The 23319-nt window shown below is 45.6% G+C and overlaps 1 protein-coding gene across 1 annotated transcript in view; it reads right to left on the bottom strand.

Moving 5' to 3' along the window:
* Positions 1–23319, bottom strand: part of emp2 (epithelial membrane protein 2) — a 27811-nt gene extending 4492 nt beyond the window's left edge. The window contains exons 1-3 of the mRNA XM_072693362.1: positions 23216–23319; positions 2479–2599; positions 1139–1238 (exon numbers count right to left, since the gene is read on the bottom strand). Coding sequence (XP_072549463.1) covers positions 1139–1238; positions 2479–2556 — 178 coding nt within the window. The 5' untranslated portion in view covers positions 2557–2599; positions 23216–23319. The remainder of the gene's footprint in view (positions 1–1138; positions 1239–2478; positions 2600–23215) is intronic.

Raw genomic sequence — 23319 nt, 5'->3', positions numbered from 1 at the left:
AGGACTGTCACGTGCCTCCTCCGACACATGCGCCACCAGCCACCGCCTCATTTTTTTACACTGCAGCCGAGGCTGAAAAGAACCAGGTACCCACCTCTAAAGAATCGGATAGCCGGAGCCCATAGCGGAGGCCCGTATGTGGGGAGAGAGAGAGACAGAGGACAGCTGTGCACTCTCAGGCTCGGGCTGCCGATGGCAGGGATTAAAACCAGCGACCCTCTGGTCAGCGATAGTGGCAGCTATACGCTGCTGACCATTGGGCTGCTCCTGTCACGATATCTGGGGGTTGTGGAGCCACTCTCAAACTAGTGGTGAAAACACCAGCAATGCAGCATTTGACTGTGACTGGTGTGCTGAGAATGGTCCACCTGTGGTCAGAATATGGCCAACAATCTTGCAACTACAGTCATGTGACAAAATTAGGACATCCTATGAAAACCTTGTCTTTTCAAACGTCTGGACATCTGCTCTTCAAGTGAACAACTGAGAAATGGAGGTCGCATAACTCACACATGAAACTGAAGGAATGACAATCAACAGTCTTGCTACCTTACATTTTAGCCAGAAGTTTGTGGACACTTTTATTAGCCAGACGCATTGGCATTCCAGCATTTAGCCAAATGTCCTCAGGCTCCAACATTCAGACAAACGCATTAGCAAAAAACATAGTAACACCTTAGCAACCAACAGCTATACTACAGAAATACCTCAGCAACCACCTAGCAACATCTTAGCAAGTGCTTAGCAACAAATATAGCAACCAACCTGTAGCAACACCTTAGCAGCCAACATCTATAGCATAGCAGTACCTTAACAACCACCAAGCAACCAACAGTTATACCATAGCAATACCTCAGCAATCACCTATCAAGCCCTTACCAACCGTTTATCAACACCTTAGCAGTCAATTGCTACACTATAGCGATACCTTAGCAACCAAAGTCCTTTGTAACAGCCTAGCAACAGCGTAGCAAGTGCTTGGCAATACTTTTTAGCAACCAACCTGTTAACATAGCAACACTTTAGCAACCAACACCTATACTATAGCAGTATAGGTGTGGTATAGTATGGCGTAAGGACAAGTTAAGGGTTTGGGAGTGCAGTTATATGATGAATAAACGAATAAACGACCACCTACCTGATTGTTTGGATGCGCTGCCTGGTATATCGCCACAGGTGACATTACAACTGTACCACAGGTCAGTGTAGAAGTTCCCCTTTTCTGCAATCCACCAAGCCTGCAAGCAACAGAGACCATCACTGACCAACGTATCATCATTAGTTCCCAGTCTTTGACTTGAAGAACATCTTCCCTGCATGGCTTATTGTTCACCCTGCCAAACGTGCTGATGGTACTGCCATTTAACCCACCCGTTCGTAGCTCCCCCTAGCACTAGCAATGCTGCCGACACTAGGGGGGTAAGGTCTCCTCCGATACACACGAAGCCAGCCACCCCTCTCTCCGCCTCTTCCTGGGTAGCCGACACACTTAGAGGAAAGTGTGGGGTTCCCAACTTCACCGCGCCAGCTAACAGAACACTGCTTAATACCGTTGAGGGGAGGTAGAGCACCATCTACCCACCCGGAGAGAGCACTGCCTATTGTGCCCACTCTGACTCCGGCTGCTGATGGCAAAGCAGCATGGCTTGGGATGCGAACTCTCAAGCCCTGGGTCACAGGGGCCACAGTTGCTGTTTCCACCAAGCTGATCCTCTAAATTTGATTGCATTGCATGAGAAGAGCGTTGGTGAGGAGGTCAGGATGTTGGATGATCACCACCCCACCTCATCCCGAGAGTACTGGATGGAGCACCATCCATCATCATTCCAGAGAGCCCAGTTCTTGCACTGCTCCACAGCTTAACACTGGGGGCTCTATACCCCTCTAGCCCACGCCTGGCATTAAGCAGCATGGTACAACATAGGTTGACTTCTATCTGCTCCAGAGAGTCCCAACACTCTTCTCTACAGGGACTAGACAAGCTGTGTGAGTGTGCATTTGCACATCTGTGTCAGCAATGGGTGCAAATTAAAGTAGCTGAATGCATTCGTTAGAAGGGGTGGCCACAAACTTTTGGGCATTTGGGCATTGAGGTTCTCAATTATGTCCACTAGTTAGGACTCCAATTACACAGTCCTACCAGCTAGACTAGCATGTCGCTAACTGCCAATTTCTGTTACATCAGCTACTGGCTAGCATTGCGCTGAGCGATGTGGGGGAGAGGGAGGGCCATCCTGCCCACCCACAACAAGTGAGATTCATTATGCTTTCCGGGACTCCTGGCATCACCAAGGATCAAACTAACTATCTCAAGATGATCATCAGAGCCAGCGCTTAGACAGTTGCACCACTGGGAGCCCACTGTATTGCATGTATGCACTTTCATTGTCTTAGCATAGCCTGGACCTGGACTGGACCTGTGAAGTACAGTCAGCAAGGCAGCAGAGCTTCAGAAGCAGGGTTCGTTAGTGTACTCACATTGTTGGTAGTCGCTATGAAAAGCAGTATTGCTGAAATGACGTGGAAGAGGATGATGAAGGCCAAGATCACCAACATGGCTGACACTGGAACAGGTGGGCAACAGGCGAAGAGGTCGAACCTAAGCAGAGGGAAACAGGAATGTACGTTCAGTCATGATTCGAGACCAGTGGGGGATTCATATCTACTATATGTCCAAAAGTTTGTGGACACCTCTTCTAATAAATGCATTCAGCTACTTTAGGTTGCACCTATTGCTGGCATAGATGTGCAAATGCAAATGCGCACAATTAGAATAAAATATAGGACTTTCTGGAGCAGATAAACATGAACCTGTTGGCACCATGCTGCCTAATGCCAGGTGTGGGCTAGTGGAGGGGTATAAAGCCCCCCAGCATTGAACTGTGGAGCAGTGGAAGTCTATCATTCAGTGTTCTCTTGAATGATAGTAATAGAGTTGGAAAGTTGGGGATGGGGTGGGTTGGTGATCATCCAACATCCTGACCTCACTAACGGTCTTAATTCAGTCAAATCCTCACAGCAATGCTCTAATATCTAGTAGAAAACCTTCCCAAACAATGAATGAGCTGGTGTCCCAATACTTTTGTCCATATAGCCTGTAATAGCATGAGGACACTGAAGGTATTCTAATGATTTATGTGAAACAACGGCTGCAAATTCTGACATAGAACAGTGTGGTTAACTAGCATTGATGCTAACAGCATGTAAGGCACTGAGGAAAGTCATTAGAAAGTAAAATGTTAACTAGCATTCATGCTAAAAGCTAAAAGACCATTTGAACAGCCTACTTAAGTAAAGCACAATGTGTGGTTCATTAGCACTCATGCTAACTTAACTAGCATTCCTGCTAATGGCATGAGGATATCAAGGATATTGCAATGATTTATTTAATGTGTTCTTAATGTGTCCTCATGCGTGCCATTAGCATGGATGCTAGTAACGACATTATGTGTACCTGCTAATGCTAGGCTAAAAACCCTCAAATCTGGGTATTGTCAACCCTGTTGCTCATTTAAGCCACTGTCAGCGAATGTGATTGGACGCACAAGCAGGGGAAACCTGCCCTGAACCTCTAGGTGTCAGACTGGGCTCGTGCCATCTTCAGAACTCTTGACCTTCTTGACCTTTTGCCTGGAAATGCACCACGTCAAACAGTCTGCAGTAACGGCAAACTGTCTTGGACGGAGTGTTATGTGACCGTCATAATAAACAAGCCAACAGGAGAAGTGACTCATCGTCTTGGCTTAAGCTCCTCCAAGCTTAAAGCTAAAGCCGAAAAGCTACCGAGTCCTCCAGCGTCCACACGCTGCCGCAGAATACCCCAGGATTCCCCAGTGCTGCTGAGCCAGACTCGCGGGGAAGCGTTCAGCTGCGGAGAGCATTGTTCTCCATGAGGTAATGCCATGGCAGCACTAACTCTGAGCTCACGTCTGAGGCTCCATTCAGAGGAGGATTTGGCTATGAATGCGCCAAAAGCCTCAGGGCTCTCGTGCCCTCCATGCCTCACAGGCTTGGGCTCCATCGCCCACGAGCCTGACCTCACACAGATGGTCCAAAAGAGCTCCAAAGGTTTGCAGACATCTGCACGTCCAAGATTTCTTCTGGCATTAAGGGTTTAAATAGGGAGTCTCCTCTTTGCTGGAGGGCCTTACTCTAGACATTGGAACATTGCTGTGAGGATTCGATTGCATTCAGCCACAAGAGATTAATGAGGTCAAGTTTGATCACAAACTCCATTGCAACTCATGCTAAAGTAAATGGACGGCGCTCCAGAATGTGGTCCTCAAACCTTCCACACTCTGCAGCCATGGGCTTCACTAAGCCGCTGCATCAGCTATAGTAAGCGATGTCCACAAAGCAGGAGAAGACGATAGGTCAACGGCGGATGTTTAGGGTCTGGAAGACCAAGAAAGCTTTGACAGAGTACTGTAGGATTGCTAGAAAGGTAAATTGGGACCCATCTATTATGTATACTATGTATTACGGTGCATTGTGGGATTGGCACTACGTTTTCAGACACCATTCGGACACACCTTCTATGACCGAACAGTGCACTAGACGTCTGAGCACGTCTGGAGTCAGATCCTTCCAAAGAAACCAGGAGTTCAGTATAAACCCAATACTGGAACCCTGTCAAACTGCATTACTCATTTGAGAAGAAGCGTGGACTCTGCGTTTGGCTCTCGTCTGAACCAGCATGGTGAGCGTGGCGCGATGTGAAACCGATGTGACCCCAGCTGAATGGAGCCGGGTTTAAAAAATCTTTACTTCATTTCTCCACAAGCATGCTGAGTAAATAGAGCCGGTGGAGCTGGGACGGGCTGCTACAGTATTTATATTACAGTCATTAGGAGCGTTGTGAAATCTGTAGTAGTTATGGTAGCAGTAATGGTAGTACGAGTGGTATATACAAATATAGTAGAGTATTAGTACAAGCAGTAGTAGTAGTTACAGTAGCAATGGCAGTAGTAATAATATGAAAAACAATAGCAATAACAGTAGCAATGATAGTAGTAATAATAGATTGTAGAAGTAATAATAACAATAGTAGTAGTACTAATAGTAGTTGTAGCAATCATAGTATTAGAAATAGCAGCAGTTAATAGTATAGTAGTATTAATAGTATTAGTAGTATTAGTAAGAGTAGTAGTAAAATAGTAGTTATAGTAGTAGTAATAGTAATAGTAGTTGTAGTAAAGGTAGTTGTAATAGCAGGCATAATAACAGTAGTGGTCGTAGTAATACTAGATGAAGTAATAGTAGCAGTAATAGTAGTACTTGTGGTATCAATTATAGTAGTCATAGCAATTGCATTAGTAGTTGTAAGAGTATTAGTAGAAGCAGTAGTAGTAATAGTAGTAGTAGTAGTTACTATATACCAATAGTAATGGTATTAGTAATGATTGTAGAAGTAATAATAGTAGTAGTAGTAATCATAGTATTAAAAATAGCAGCAGTTGCACTAATAGTAGTTGTAAGAGTATTAGGAGTATTAGTAATAGTAGTAAAAGTAACAGTAAAATAGTAGTTATAGTAGTAGTAATAATAGAAGCAGTAATAGTAGTAGTAGTAGCAATTGCATTAGTAGTAGTTGTATTAATAGAAGTGGCTCGATGTGAGTAAATAGAGCCGGTGGAGCTGGGACGGGCTGCTACAGTATTTATATTACAGTCATTAGGAGCGTTGCGAAATCTGTCGAGGCGCTCGCGTAAGTTTTACTGAGGACACATCAAGGCCTTAACGTTAAGAGGCCCTCAGCGAAAACCACTTCAGTCCACTTTTGTAATTAAACATTCAGTCCTGCTTTTGTGAAGCTGAGAGACCTTGCGGGGATGAAATACCCTTTTACGGCTATGATGTAATCCACTGGGTTAAAAGGCTACTCCCTTTATAATTGGTGGCCCATTTTTGTGGCTCAAAGTAACACTACAGAGAAAGGCCGAACGTCATAGACTAATGAACTTTCTCATGTCTTTTTATATACCCCAATTCTGCCCCCATCATGTGTAATGCTCCCGACTCTGGGAGGGTGTGGATTGACGCATGCCTCCTCCGACACATGTGCAGCCACCAGCCATCGCCTCTTTTTTAACTGCTGCTGGTGCAACGCCGCGGAGGAAAGTGCCGGGTACCCAACTCGGCTAGCAGACAGCATCACACTGAAGTGGAGACAGAGAGAGCGAGCCATCTACCCCCCACCCCCCCCCCCCCCCGCAGCATCTACGCCTATTGAGCTCTCTCTGGCTCCGGCTGCTGATGGCAGGCAGCATGACTCGATCGGGATTCGAACCAACGATCCTCGGTTCACCTTATTGCTCAGAGGAACAGTTCACTGATTTGTATGAAATGGGGACTACAGGTCACCGACTGTATTTTGCGGGTGTCTTAATCCTCTTGATCCTGGCGCAGTGTGGGTGTTGGTGTTTAGGTGTGGGGACTGTGAAGGCCATGGCAAAATCTCTAGCATTGTGGATTGTTTGAGGGGTTTAGGATGTTTGTTTGTATGCTTCCAGAATTTGCTGGTACTTAATTGAACCCATTCTGCCCTCTGAAACCCATGCCATCTCTGTGCCCCTGGCTGCATCACAACCCCAAAGCATTATCCATCCACCCCCATGCTTAACAGTTGGGGGGGTGTTCTTTTCACAAAATTCAACATCGTTTTTCCCATTTTTTTCCAAACATAAGAACAATGGGCCTCATTCACCAGCATCTTCCGAAGAATTTCCTTAAATCTGTTCCTCAGAAAGGTCCTGACAAGATAGGTGAACACTGGTGAATGTCAGAACCATCTGGAAAACTGCTTAAGGAGGACGGCTGGTAAGGCCCAATGTTGTTTTTACCAATATTGAAATGATCACTGGTGGCTAGCGGGGCCTACACAGTGATCCCTTAGCAGAACCACTGGTTCTTCTATGGCATCGCTCAAAGAACCCTTTTAACACCTTTAGTTTCGAAGAGTTTAAGCGTGCATGAAATAGTCGGGGGTTGTCCGGCGACAATTTCGGAGGCATTTCGAAGGTCACTGGCTGTGAACCGTGCACCAGGAGAGTGTGAGTGCCCTGCCCTGAAGGGAGCGGCCTGCTCTGGCAGCCTGGTGTGAAGTCTAAGGTTTGGTTGGTCATGGCGCGACCTTGTTCCACACATGGTCTAAATTTACACAGCAGCCGCCTTCCGGAGCTTTATTGAGAGAGACACACGGGAGGTGGGGGGTTGAGAGGAGGAGCAAAAAAAAATGGGGGAAAAGTGCTGCCAAAACACATCTGACCAAAGTGTAGCTTCTTAGATGACTGACCTCAGAGTTCCAGCTTCGTTTTTAGGCTTTCGGACCAAAACATCAGCCAGGTTTTACATGGAAGGATGGAGAAAGCATCCGAAAGACACAATGTGATGATTTAAATGGAAAAGCAGCATAATTACAAATTACAGAAGACGAGAAAATCCTGATTTCTTCTATTCTAAAATCCTTTATCAGTTAATTCTGCCAAGTACTATATAACTAATCCCCCCCAGTGCACTCCTAGCAGCTGCTGGAATTGTCCCTTGGCTGAAACAGGAATGTAAAACAGCCCAAAATGTGGTTATTAGCATTCAGCATTCAAACGACACAGGGGTAAAACAAGCGAAGCAGTGTTGGTCACTTTCTTATCCAGCCTCAGTCTCCACAGGTGGGAGTGAGATCAACTTTCAGAAGGAAATTCCTAATATTACACTCTTTAGACAAGGGAAGGTCACACTCACACCCACTGTGAGAAAACATCTGAGAAGAACATAATCACAGACGATTAACTAGCAGTGGTCCTTCAAGAACAAAAGGCCCTTTGTAGGGCTTTCAAGGTTGTCCACACTGGCCACTTTATTACAATCACCTACCATGCACTTGCCCAAACTGGCCACTTTATTAGAAACACCTACATTGTGCTTCCACTCACTGGCCACTTTATTAGAAACACCCACCATGTAACGTCACTCACTGGTCACTGTATTAGAAACACCCATCTTGTACTTTTACCCATTAGCCACTGTATTAGAAACACCTATCTTGTGCTTCCACTCACTGGCCACTTTATTAGAAACACCAACCTTGTGCTTCCACTCACTGGCCACTTTATTAGAAACACCTACATTGTGCTTCCACTCACTGGTCACTTTATTAGAAACACCCATCTTGTACTTTTACCCATTAGCCACTTTATTAGAAACACCTACATTGTGCTTCCACTCACTGGCCACTTTATTAGAAACACCAACCTTGTACCTCCACTCACTGGCCACTTTATTAGAAACACCTACTATGTACTTTCACTTACTGGCCACTTTATTAGAAACACCAACCTTGTACCTCCACTCACTGGCCACTTTATTAGAAACACCTACTATGTACTTTCACATACTGGCCACTTTATTAGAAACATCCACCATGTCCTTTTTACTCACTGGCTACTTTATAAGAAACACCTACAGTGTGTGTGTGTGTGTGTGTGTGTGTGTGTGTGTGTGTGTACATGTCTTCACGAAACTGCCCCAGTCTTTCCTTCTTGCTCGGTGGAAAACGCTGACTCGGGAATCGTGCGAATAACTTTTTTTTTATGTAAAAGAAAAGCCGCAGCCTCCGACACGCTTCCAGGTCCACCGCTGCTGACAACAGACACAACCCTCATGGAAGAAATGACGGAGGAGGGGAAACCTCCATCGCTGCCCAGTGTGGCCAGGCCAAAATGGGGGAATGCTCTGGTCCAACTCAACCCCCCCCCCCCCTCTCCACCACCACCACCCCACCGGTATGCCATCCCAGCCTCCATTCACACTATTCCTGACCTTCCATGCAGCTCGCCTCCCAGAACCATGTTCAGACCCGTGGCCTTAAAGGAGGTATTTGTGGGAAGTGGGAAGTGGGGTATCTGTGGGTGCAAGATACTCTGACCACAGAGAAGCCTCCAAGAATGCACGTGGGGAAACACCAGGTCAGTATCGTCTAACCTCGAACCCTCAAATCTAATAATTATCATCACTGAGCTTCGGTTAAACGTCATTATGTGATTATGTGATATTTTGACTGATAGACTGTGCACTCCTTCAAATAACAAGACACCAGAGACTGCCTCACTACCTCACTGCGCTCAAGCCAAAGGCTGAATGTCTGGTCTTTAAGACTGCTGGATGCTACATCAATAAAAGTCCCTGTGCAAGACTCCTAAAGTCCTCATGGCCCTGTCCCAATTCTCACCTAAGCCCTTCCTGGAAGTGCCCTTGTTAAAGGGCGGGTAAAAGAGGGGTGAGCGTTCAAGACGCCTGAGAGTTTAGAGCAGAATTTGGACACGGACTTCTAATAGTCATGAGATTTACAAGAGGGGCGCATTAAGTGTTCATAGGGGGCGCTCGTTCGTTTGAGAAATTTAAGGAAATGGGACACCTTACACTGTTGAAATGTCAAGATCCTTAAAAACTTTTTGAGGGATTTTCAAGAGTGGGCTTTTCAAACTGTGGAGGAACCTCTAAGGAACCTTCAAAAAACTGCAGGACTTTGGAGTCCAAAGGCCCCCGCCCACAAACAGGCAGGGCAGACACAAGGACAAGACAATGCCAAATGATATGGTTCTCAAGCTGCTTTGAGGAACCTTGAAGGAAAGGTTTTAGAAGAAGGTTTTTTGAAGGTTCCTTAGAGGTTCCTCCACAGTTTGTCCAAAGCCCACTCTTGAAAATCCCTCAAAAGCCCCCCTCTATACTTATAGTATGGTCATGACCCCACTTAAATATATTACTGCAGCCTAAAGAGCCTCTAAGAAGCTTCATTCAAATGGGTTCTTTGTGGAACCAGATCTTCGCACTGATGAACACAGGAAGTTCTTACAGACACCTCTCTTCTTAAAGAGAACTGAGGAACATCTGACTTCTTAAAGGACCCCCTAGGATCTTGGAGTAACCTCGAGGTTCTTCAAGGGACTACTATATTTCAACAGTATATGAGGAACCTCTTGGATTGAGAAGAACCTCCAAAAGTTCCTGGAGTATCTCGTCCTTTCAGAACAGGGTAGCTATATACGTTAGCCTCCATTAATGCTAGGTAGATAAAAGCACACAAGCAAATGGAGGTCATCAAGCAAGTGGAGTCAATCTGGAGGTCATGTCTGTTTCCCACCACATTGGTATCTGTTTAGAACCTGTCGGTTCTCTTTGAAAGCTCCAGAACTTTTCCAGGGGCCAGAAACCCACCAAACAGAAACCCATTAATTCTGAAAAACAATGTCTTCACCCGCAGGAAGGGAAGCCAAGTGGTTCTAGCTCCACCAGTCCCGATTTAATTAAGATCACAGCGCCCTCATGCTCTCGGTTATTCCGAAGCACTTCGGCAGTACGGCTCATTCATTTTCCCGTCGGCTTTATCGGCAACCAAAGTTTACCTTTTAGTGCAGTCATTAATTAAAGGCAGGCTTTGTTTCTTTTCTACGCCTGGCCCAATAAATCTGCAGGGAAGAAGCCCATGAGGTGGCTAAAATGGGCCTGTTCTGCTCTGCATATCTCCTGCATATATTTCCTAAAGCATTGTCACCGTATGCAATGTTCGAGGTCTTCCTCAAATGACAGGATCAGGTTGTCGAGAAGCAGGATTTTCTTCTACGCAACCTTCAGGAGCAGATGTGTTGATGTTGACGAGGACGATGCTTCTAACCTTGTGGATTTGTCCCGAGCCCTTTCAGAAGTGGTGGACATACCTTCCCTGATTACCTTTGTTTACCAAACTGAAGCTCCTGACTCAGAGCCCGGTCTTGGGACAAGGAAGCCTTTCACTGGAGAGGGTGGGCTCCAGGCACCGCTGCCCAGTCTGAGCTAAGCCCGCAGATATTTATAAGGCACAATTTAATGCTTCAGACAAAACCCCAACCACAGCTGATTAGCGCAAAGGAACGAATCTGTGCTCCCAAACGGAAAAGCCAGAGGAGCTCCGATCTGCTGCTGCCCCCCTTTTTCTTTCTTTTTTAACTATCGCTGTTTTCCTCTCAGACCCTCGTGGCGTCGTTTATGTGCCGGAGTCGGCAGATTTAGCTCTGCTGAAGAGCTTCCTTAGCTTGGAGAGACCTGATTAGCACCTAGCTTCAGCCAACAAACCTTTAGAAAGAGTTTAGTAGTTAGCAATTAAGCTAACTAGCTATCTAAACTGGCCCGATTAACACTACCGTTAATGTGAGGTAAAAGTTCGTTAGCATAAGGGAATGAATCTGTGCTCCCAAACGGAACAGCCAGAGAGACCTGATTAGCACCTAGCTTCAGCCAAAAAAACAAGACCCAATGCCTCACAAAGCCTTTAGAAAGAGTTTAGTAGTCAGCAATTAAGCTAACTAGCTATCTAAATTGGCCCGATTAACACTACCGTTAATGTGAGGTAAAAGTTCGTTAGCATAAAGGAATGAATCTGTGCTCCCAAACTGAACAGCCAGAGAGACCTGATTAGCACCTAGCTTCAGCCAAAAAAACCTTTAGAAAGAGTTTAGTAGTTAGCAATTAAGCTAACTAGCTATCTAAACTGGCCCGATTAACACTAACACTGTGAGGTAAAAGTTCGTTAGCATAAGGGAATGAATCTGTGCTCCCAAACGGAACAGCCAGAGAGACCTGATTAGCACCTAGCTTCAGCCAACAAACCTTTAGAAAGAGTTTAGTAGTTAGCAATTAAGCTAACTAGCTATCTAAATTGGCCCGATTAACACTACCGTTAATGTGAGGTAAAAGTTCGTTAGCATAAGGGAATAAATCTGTGCTCCCAAACTGAACAGCCAGAGAAACCTGATTAGCACCTCGCTTCAGCCAAAAAACCTTTAGAAAGAGTTTAGTAGTTAGCAATTAAGCTAACTAGCTATCTAAATTGGCCCGATTAACACTACCGTTAATGTGAGGTAAAAGTTCGTTAGCATAAGGGAATAAATCTGTGCTCCCAAACGGAACAGCCAGAGAGACCTGATTAGCACCTAGCTTCAGCCAACAAAACAAGTCTCAATGCCTCACAAAGCCTTAGCTTAGCCGACAGAGTTTAGTAGTTAGCAATTTAGCTAACTAGCTATCTAAATTGGCTTGATTAACACTACCGTTAATGTGAGGTAAAAGTTCGTTAGCGAAAATGTTTCAGAGATGTTTCGCTGCAACAGAACCTAAAATTATGTGATAGTTAGCTAACAGGCTAACTCTAAAAATTAATAAGCTAGTCAGCTCATATTTCGTAAGGCCATCTGGCTAAATCAAGAAAAGCAGACAAGGAAGGAAGTTTCAGTAAGGTTTCAGGTGCTAACAAGCTAACCCTAACATACATATCCTAACCAAGCTTTTTAATAAAGTTACATCCACCACAGGCGACTTCCGACGTCCCCTCAGCAGGTTCCAGCGCCACACTATGTGACTTAGCGTTTTAGCATTACCTCAATAAAAAATCTACAGCATATGACATTCAACGAAAAATGTACACCCATGAAGACAGTCTTTAAAGCGCTTTGAGCCACGTCAGCGAGGCTATTCTCCGTACTTCAAGTCAAAGGCCCGTCACAATGATTTTAAAGCTGTTATTTACGGTAAAAATGCTACATCGTGTTGCTTTAAGATAAACAGGAACATGCTAGCTGCTAGTTTTTACCTCAGATAACAGTACTAGCCTAGCCAGTTCGTAGGTTAACTAGCTGATAGCATTTAACATTTATAGATACATTCATTTAATTATGTTAAAAAGTTTATTCCATTTAATATGCTGTGTGAAAAGGAAACGTTAGCTTGATGTCTGGTGTGTGGTAGCTTTAACTTCATTGTGAAGAAGCTAATGAAAAAATTAGCTGAGGCTTCTTTCAACTAATGGTAGGCTCTGTCGTCCGTCCAAGCAAAGGGGTCCGGCTTTAGGGGTCCGGCTAAAAAACCAAACTGGCCTAACTGGCCTAGGCCTTTTTTTTAAAGTGAAAATACTAGACGAATTCCCATGATTACTTTTGTTTACCAAACTGACGCTGTATTCTCAAAGCCTGAGCTGAGACCAAGCCCCATCAGGACTTCATTCACCCGCTATCGTTTAGTCTTTCAACTTTCATCTGCCCCAGCATGGCCAACGTCTGTCCAAGCAGGGGCTTCGTCAGTCCAAGCAGGGTCTTCGTCAGTCCAAGCAGGGGCTTCGTCAGTCCAAGCAGGGTCTTCGTCAGTCCAAGCAGGGGCTTCGTCAGTCCAAGCAGGGGCTTCGTTCACCCAACATTGGCCGCTTCGACCATCCAAGCAGGGACTTCATCCATCTAAGCATGGTTTTCTTTCATCCAAACAGGACTTTGTCCATCCAAGCTGGGTCTTCTTGTACTTAGCCTGGGGCAGCACATCATCAACCAGCAGGGGTATAGCTAGATACTACAGGAGGGCCCCTTGTACTTTGGCGCAGAGCCTATGTGGAATCCCGCTCAACACATGACAGGAGCCGTCTTGGCCTTTGGCCAGTCCTGCCGAGTTGAAGGTCTAGGACTCAAGTGCCAGACGTCTGTCCTCTCTGGGGTGTCTTCCATGGCGTGAGCATACTGCTGCTGGCCTTTACGCTGCGTTCCAGGGGTTATGGCCCACAAGAGCAAATAACGACTCCCACATGGTGGCAACAACAGATGTTGCGGAGAATCCTCCCTAGGATATCGGCTGCTGGTTCCCATCTTTCATTCACACGCTGTTTTGGATGCTCTCCAGCCACTTTGATCTTCGGGCAGAGAGAAAGAGAGGGTAGGGAGGCCTCTTCTCGCTCCTGGAGAACAATCAGGGCTCAGGTGGACTTAACTGTGGGATTCCATTTGGCTTTTACATCAGTAGCATATTGCTCTAACAGGTGAGGACGGCAGAAAGTCTTGTCCACCAGTTGAAATGTTGGAACCTGGTCTCTAGCTGGAGCTGGATTGGTTTTAGTTTGATTGTACGTTATTTTTAAAAAGGGTTCTTCAAGGGTTTTAGTAAATACAATGGTTCCATATGGATGCTTAAATGGTTCTGGGCCTGGTTAAAGGTTCTTTGCGATGGTGAAAACCCCTTTGTAGGTGGTTCTCCCTCTCCTACTACTTCTACTACTACTCCTCCCACTCTTACAACTACCACACTTACTACTACCACTCATACCACTACTACTACTCCTGCTACTACTCTACTTCTGCTTCTACTACTACCACTCCTACTACTACCACTCCTACTACTACCACTCCTACTACTACTACTGCTACTGGTCCTACCACTCCTACTACTACCACTCCTACTACTACTACTGCTACTGGTCCTACCACTCCTACTACTACCACTCCTACTACTACTACTGCTACTGGTCCTACCACTCCTACTACTACCATTCCTACTACTACCACTCCTACTACTACTACTGCTACTGGTCCTACCACTCCTACTACTACCACTACTACTGCTACCACTACTACTACCACTCCTACTACTACCACTCATACCACTACTACTACTCCTGCTACTACTCTACTTCTGCTTCTACTACTCCCACTCTTACAACTACCACTCCTACTACTACCACTCCTACCACTTCTACTACTGCTACTGGTCCTACCACTCCTACTACTACCACTCCTACTACTACTACTCCTACTACTACCACTCCTACCACTACTACCACTCCTACTACTACCACTCCTACTACTACTACTGCTACTGGTCCTACCACTCCTACTACTACTACTGCTACTGGTCCTACCACTCCTACTACTACCACTCCTACTACTACCACTCCTACCACTACTACCACTCCTACTACTACCACTCCTACTACTACTACTGCTACTGGTCCTACCACTCCTACTACTACCACTCCTACTACTACTACTGCTACTGGTCCTACCACTCCTACTACTACCACTCCTACTACTACCACTCCTACCACTACTACCACTCCTACTACTACCACTCCTACTACTACCATTCCTACTACTACCACTCCTACTGGTCCTACCACTCCTACTACTACCATTCCTACTACTACCACTCCTACTACTACTACTGCTACTGGTCCTACCACTCCTACTACTACCACTCCTACTACTACCACTCCTACCACTACTACCACTTCTACTACTACCACTCCTACTACTACCACTCCTACCACTTCTACTACTGCTACTGGTCCTACCACTCCTACTACTACCATTCCTACTACTACTACTGTTACTGGTCCTACCACTCCTACTACTACCACTCCTACTACTACCACTCCTACCACTTCTACTACTGCTACTGGTCCTACCACTCCTACTACTACCATTCCTACTACTACTACTGCTACTGGTCCTACCACTCCTACTACTACCACTCCTACTACTACCACTACTACCACTTCTACTACTACCACTCCTACTACTACTACTGCTACTGGTCCTACCACTCATACTACTATCACTACCACTCTTACTACTACCACTACTACTGCTACCACTACTACTACCACTACTACTACTGCTACCACTTCCATTCCTACTCCTACCACTCCTACTACTACTCCTACCACTCCTACTACTACTACTACCACTACTACTACTGCTACCACTTCCATTCCTACTCCTACCACTCCTACTACTACTCCTACCACTACTACTACAACCACTCCTACCACTCCTACTACTACTACTACTACTACTCCTACTACTACTCCTACCATGACTACTACTACCACTCCTACTACAACCACTACTCCTACTACTGCCACCACTATTCTACCTCTGCTACTACTACCATTTCTACTCCGCCTCCTCATACCACTACTACTTTACTACTGCTACCACTTCTACTACAACTACTAACACTCCAACTTCCTGATAGTACTACTACTCTACTACTGCCAGTAGCTACTACTACCACTACCCCTTGGTACCCTAATAATATCACTCCTACTACTGTTACTATTACTATTACTCCTACTACCACTCCTACTAGCACCTTTCCTATTACTGGCATTACTATGATTACCACTACCACTCTTACTACTGCTACTCTGCCACGACTCCTACTCCCACTCCTCCTTCCACTGCCATTATTACTACCACTCCTTGTTACCACGACTCCTACTACCACTACTCCTCCTCCTTCTTCTACTACTGCTACCACCACTATTTCCACTACCACTACCCATTCAATTACTACCGCTACTAATATTAATTACTTAATACTTAATTAGAGTAATAATAATAATAATAATATTAATAACATAAATAACTATAAATAATCACTGTTACCTGGCACAGGCCCTGCATATGCAAGTGCCACTTAAGTTTAGGACCTCCCAGTTGACCCCAGCAGGGGATAAATATGGCAAAAAATAATGGTCATTTATTGATCACTAGGATATCAATCCCTGGGGCTCAAACAGACGTAAAAATGGTGAAACCCTCAATGAAACCATCACTCATCCAGAGCCAGAAACAAACAGAAGCCCGTGTGGCCATCGCAGACCGCTCTGTTTGTTTGTTTGGTCCCTTCATGCAAATAGCAGATTGTGACTCACAGCGCCAACTGCTTGCGTTCAAGCCGCGACTAATGTCTGTCATACGAGGGCAAATACACACTGCTGATAAATAGAACAGACTCAGCTAGCCAGCCCCATCTGAGGTTCCCTTGTGTGTGTGTGTGTGAGTGAATGAGGTGTGTGTAAGCCAAGAAAATCCCTCAATCCCACTTAAGTGTACGTCTGTCTTCATGTCTACCAGACCCCCGTCTCTTCCATCCCCCAGTGTTTGAGTTTGAGTACGTTCCTTTCTCGTGTCATCTGTGTTTGAGTGTGTGTTTGAGTGTGTGTAGGCCTTTTTGTCTAAATATCTGCTATATTCCACACAGGCCCTGCTGTCTCAACCTTCAAGAATTCCACCTCTGTTCCAGGTTTTTATTTCGGAAATGCGACACCAGGCTCAAGCAATTTGTTGTCGCTCTCTCAGAACACAGACGCCACACCCAGACACCGTTAGCAAATGCTATAAAAGCGTCCCGCACTGAAACACATCCAGACTGGATGGCTGGATCTCGGCCGTGGCGTTTGTTTCCCATACAGACATTCACACTCATTCACACACAGACTCGAACAGAAGAACCCTTTTTTTTTTTCGTACAATAGGATGCACTATATGTCCATATGTTTGTGGACACCCCTTCTAATAAATGCGATGAATTCAGCCTACTTGAATTTGCACCCGTTGCTTGCATACAGCTTGTCTAGTCCCCGTAGAGAAGAAGTACTGCCAATAGAATAGGACTAAACATGAACCTATTGGCACCATGCTGCCTAATAATGCCAGGCGTGGGCTAGAGTAGCATTGCGCTGTGGAGCAAGGGGAGAACTGTGTTCTCTGGAATGGTTATGGTGCTCTATCCAGTACTTTTGGGATGAGTTGGGTTGGGGTGGTGGGGTGTCCCACATCCTGACCTCATGAATGCCCTTGATTTCAGAAGAAACAATGAATGAGCAAATGTCCCAATACTTTGGTCCAAATATATAAGCGATATATGAGCGAGGAACCTTTTAAAGAAGGTTCTTTAAAGGTTCTTTACCAATTAAAAAATTATACACACTGACAACTCCGGTTCCTGACTCCAACTTAAAGTGGTTCCCCTATGGCAACGCTTACAGGTCTAATTTGACTAGTTAATTAGGGCATCTACTGTAATAACATTAAAGCTGAAAATGACTTCTAGAAGGTTCTGTTTGACCAACTGTCTCACTAGAACTTAACTAATGTACCTGCATCTGTATTCAAGGGTCTATCTTTGCAGGAAATGACTTTTACACTCATGATCCAATGGGAGAATCCAATCAATTTAGCCAAGACCTCCACAAATCTTATATACCCTTTAGGAGAACTGTAGAAAAGCAATTGTATGTGAATATAAAAAGCTAAAAAGCATGAATTAAGTCCCAGGACTGAATGAATTTTGGTCCGAAACCTTTCATACAGTCGAAAAACTCCATTCACTCGACTCTGTGCTCTCAGATATGAGGCTCTATCCTCTAAATGTGTGTGATTTCAGTCTGGGTTAGCTGGAACATGGCCTGTGCTGTGGTGTTTAGCCATGCTAGTTAACATATCTAACCCTAGCTGATCAGCTTTAAGTCCAAACACAGCAGAACCGGTCTCTCATTTGACCTTTCTGTCAGTCCCAACACCAGTCGCTCGACTTCGCTCTCTCACACACAAGGTTTTATCGTCAACACTTGTGTCGGGAGCTCAGCAGTCAGTCATTAGCAGCTGCTCTGGGCTGTCTGATACTCGGTGGATCGGTGGAGCGATTGGGCTAAAGATCCAAAACCACTTGCAAGGGTGGAAGGGTGAGGCTTTTAATCCATAGAGCACTATTTCAACTGTGAAACATGGGGGTGGCAGCATCACATTGTGGGTGTGTTTTGATTTACCAGCAGGGCAAAGCTAGATTGGACAAGATATCGGACAGTGTATCAAAAGGAAGTACGTCCCTCAATTTTCCCACCACGTTTTTCCGTGTTGCTGATAACACACTCAGCGCTTTGTGTGACACAGTCAGTTTGCAATGCAAATGCATCCTGGGTAAAAACGCTGAACTCGAGCATCTGCTGGCGGCTCGTCACGTTTCATTTTACTCGGAGGTGACTGCGGTGGGCCATCGCTGACAGAAAATTCAAAGTGTTGCAGGAAGAAGTGCACCTTTGCATTTTCCTGCAAAAATCCCCCCTCCACACCTCTTTCTGCAACCCCTGGAGACACTATGTGGGAGGACACAGTCACGGTCATAGCCCACCAATTAGCATCATGCAAACTGCCTGCCTAACTCATCACACATTTACCCTCAGCTCAAACCACATCGATTGTTAAGTAACCTTAAACACTAACCGTTAAGTCACTAACGTGGTTTCTGGCTAATGCAGAAGTTTGGGCACCTCTTTTAATATCACACAACGCAACATACCTTAGATTTAAACGATGCCTTGGCTTATTGATTAAACTACTCGGCTAACTTACTATTCGAATCCCTATAGGGGCGCTAGCAGAAATTAGCATCATTTTCTGCTACTTTGGAAAGACCAACTAGGTCCCAGTGAAAATATAGGTACAAACCCACTCAGAGCCCATGGAGCCCATCTGGAACCAAATCAGCCCATGTTCCACCTTTGTGAGCCCCACATGGGTGTGGTAGTGATGCTAATGCCGTGGTAACGATGCTGCCTGTGGTTGCTATGAATTTGGCCATTGGATATTGTTATCACTATCACTACCGACTGCCGTGAGGGACCGGTCAGGACCTTCTCTGAAGGCCTGAAGGCCTTGCTTTGTCATGGAACCATCAGGCTTCTTGTACTTAAACTCTGTAAGTGCCCCAATTCAGAATTTCTCAAGCCTGATCCTGGAGGCCCACTCACACCACTGCTCCCAACACACCTGATCCAACTACTCAGCCGACTGACCGCCCATTACTGAGTTAAAGTAGAACCAGGTTTGAGAAACACCCCAGCTAATATGAACCTGAAAGCTTGGTCCTCGGGTTCCACGTTGGCCCCACATATGGACCCATTCCAACAGGCTTAGTGAACCCTCAGGTGGGTTGTACACTGCATATGGGGCCTAGGTGGTACCCATGTGAGATTAAGGTGGGCTCAGTAAGCAAAACTGCCTGCTAGTTACAGGTTCAGTGTTGTCTAGGACAGCTAACATGCAAACATGCACTAGCGTTAGCTTAATGCTAACTTACTATTTGAATCCCTATAGGGGCGCTATGGAAAGCCCAACTAGGTCCCAGTGAAAATATATGTACAAACCCACTCAGAGCCCATGGAGCCCACCTGGAACCCACTCAGCCCATGTTCCACCCTTGTGAGCCCCACATGGGTGCGGTAGTGATGCTAACGCCGGGGTAACGATGCTGCCTGTGGTGGCTATGTGAACTTTACATGCTATCGCTACGTTATGTCGCCGCAGTATGTCTTTGAACCACCTCCCTTTACAATCTCATGTCAAGCTAGATGACCCAACTTCAGCTTACCTAAGATGACCCCTCCTCTCAGCAGCACAGATACTAGCTAGCTTTGTGGCTAAATGTCGTCCTTAGATCGTCAGTACCAAAAAAAATGTCCCGCATGCACCTTTTAACCTTTCAACAAGGTCTGTCCGTCACTTTCCCAGCCGGTCAGTAGGTCAATTGCATCAATGTTGTCTAGGACAGGCAACATGCAAACATAACCCCTTAATACTTCAAAGCTTATTACACACTAAGGTGTATTACTCAGTACCTGGCGGTCCACAGGCTTCTTAAGGAGTCAAGGGCCGAAGTGTAGGCCTAGCTATCTGTCGTGTTTATGAGACATGCACTTGCTCAGCATTTCAGAAGTACTCACAGCGCCTACGATATAATAATGCTAAACTACTGCCATATCGACCACCCCTAGCCAAAACACTGAACTCGCAGGCCCTTACAGTGTAACTGCTGGCATTGCTCTGTGTAGGAAGACGCATTAGCCGTATTAACTCCAGAGGCAGAGCTATAAGCACTCTCCAGAGAGCTGCTGTCTGGGAGCGCTGCCAGAGGAAGACACGCTGTAATGCTACACAAACTGAGGATAAATATCCCGACATCAGCTCTTTCTGCGGCCAGGCAGTAAATCATAGCGCAGGTCGGGGGAATCGGCTGAGTGTTTGTCTCTTTATTCCGGCATCCCGTGGCCGAATGATAAAGTTTGAGGCCTGGCTCTGGCGTAACCAGAATCTCATAGGACCCAGTGTGAATAAACTGAATGGGTCCTTTCTTATTAATGACTGAATAATGACTGCAGTCGATATGTAAACAGTAGCTTGGCTGAATTAAAAGAAATATTTCACATATTCACTTGCTTTGAATTGTGTGATGTCACAAAAAAAAAAACTCATTTACATAAGTCAAGTTAGAACAGAGCTCATTTACATGCATTTCTTTACAATCCGGTTGTTTACAGATACTTAAAGGAGCTGTATACGACTTCAGCTCAGTACAACTTTTTGTAAAATTCATTATCAAATATTTCCTCAGTGTTCACTAGCTCTACGGTCTGTTTGCATGCTGGGGGAAAAACGAGGCCAGTGTTCGTTCTCTGCCCAGAGACCTGTTGAGCTCAAATATCAACAGTCGTCCTCCAGAATCATGCAAAGCCCCTTTAAGTAGCAAACGCGTATATTTAAATAATGTCAGGGGTTTAAGGGGCCTAGTCACCAATTAATTACACAAGTAGTAGTGATGTAGTGGAATGGGAATGAACCGATAATACGTTCCGAACAGGTACAAACACAGATACCAACAGGGGGCGCACTAATCGCATTTCTATCTATTTAGTAAACACACTGGCAGAGCTGACGGACTCGCTTATGGATCCACATGGCTACCAGTGAGGTATTCGGACACAGCCAATAGCCTCCAGTAGCCTAACGCAGGTGCTGCCTCACTGAGCTCCACGATAAAACCATAGGTCTGTACAAACTGACCCCTGACTGACCCTAGATAGAGTCACACCAATCTGCTGTAGCAGAGCTGAGCTAAGCCGAGCTGAGCACAGGGCAGCAGACCTGGGCTGGGGTTTCATATAGATAGATAGATCAATAAATAAATAAGTAAATAAATAAATAAATTCAAATGAACCATGAAGGAGTAACGCAATGTCTCCTAATGGACAACGCCAAGCGTAAATGTTGGGTTTATGCCACGCCCACTTCTGGATCCAATCCGACTACAGAACAGATCTGGAGCAGACTGACTTGTTTTGAGCCCTTTGCATCCACCCCCCCCCACCCACACCAGCCCTCCCTTCCCCAAACACCCCCTCCCTGCAAGCATGCCTCCCTGCCTGGCGGGCGTGGCGGGCGTTGCGTGGCGTGTTCGGGGCCGGGGTGGCTGTGTTTTTGTTGCACTTGCAGTGAGACCGCCGGGCCTCCGGAAATCCACTCCACACTGGGCCTCCTGAAAGCACATCCCCTCCCCCTCGACCGCCCCCCCCCACCCCCCACCCGCCCCAAAAACAACACCCCGACACACAGCACTCTGGAATGTGGCCGACAGAATGTGCTGAAGGCTCACACGCACAATTACACACACACACACACACACATTCACACACTCACAGCAGAGCCTGCTTTTGGAGATCCAGTGCCAGATATGCAAAAGTCAAACATGCAAAGCTGCAGCGGGAGCCTAAGCAACAATCAGCCGTACAAAGCCTGTTTTTGTCAAACCGGCCGTTGCGTCTTTCCAACAGCTCTCAGGCCGGGAAACGAGAAGGGGCTATTTTTGACCTGTGTGTCAAGAAGTGTTCACAGCGTCTTTCTGAAAGCGAAACCTTGACAGCATGCTTTTAGGGAAGTTGGGAGGAGATATTTATCAAAATAGCAACATCAGAATCACCCTTTTTCAATTTTCCAAACATCATTTTTGATGAACGGACCAATAGAAATGCTCCAAAATGACATGGAATAAAATCTAAAACAAATTACTTTGACTTTCATTGGAAGTTGAGAAGTTTTTTTTTTTTTTTTTTTTTTGCTCCTTCTTGCTAAAGCATTTGAGAGATATGAGGTTTGGGATCTGGAGAAGTCCATCAGCCACATTTATAGAGAGATTAAAATTCAATAAACTCAAAAGTTCACCAAAGCCCATGTAACATCTGGAAGCCAATCGCTGCAGTTCCCGCCACCGCCACTAGGGGGCAACAACAAGCGTTTGGTGAACTTCTGTCATCCAAATAACTCCAAATTTTTGCCCATTTTACAGCTTGTCATATTAATAATTAATACACTGTTGTTATTATTATTATTATTATTGTTAATATTATTAATATTATCCTATTATTTTCATCATTATTTATTTTTAATAAACATAGCAACTGTAGCAGTACCTTTAGACTATTTCTACCCCCCCCCCTCCTCCTCCTCAATTAAACCTGACGACCACCCGGCGTCAAAACATAAGCAGTCTCATTATGCTAATTAGCTTGACTCAATTAAGTGCCATCAAAGAGCCTCTCTTCAGGCGCGCGCGCGCTGCCCAGGCTAGACAACGCCCCTTTCTCTGTTTGCGCTCTCTAGAAAGTTTCCCCGGACAGCTCGTGCACTACACAGCACTACAGCCCTACAGGACAGGGGTAAAGGGTTAGTCACCCCGGCTCTACCTGCCCCCCTCTGAGCTCAGCAGCTCTACAGGAGAGGAAGGTGGTGCAGATGGAGGTAGATGAAGAACTCACCGCTGCTGAAGATCCGAGAGGAGTCCCAGAGAGAGAGAGAGAGAGGGAGAGAGAGGGAGAGAGACACCAGCCAGATGTTGGAGCAACGTGATGTAGGAGCTAAA

The sequence above is a fragment of the Salminus brasiliensis genome, chromosome 12, assembly GCF_030463535.1.
Source record: "Salminus brasiliensis chromosome 12, fSalBra1.hap2, whole genome shotgun sequence".
Lineage (NCBI taxonomy): Eukaryota > Metazoa > Chordata > Actinopteri > Characiformes > Bryconidae > Salminus > Salminus brasiliensis.
Note: the sequence above shows the minus strand (reverse complement) of the source record. Positions and strands in the feature narration are given on the sequence as shown.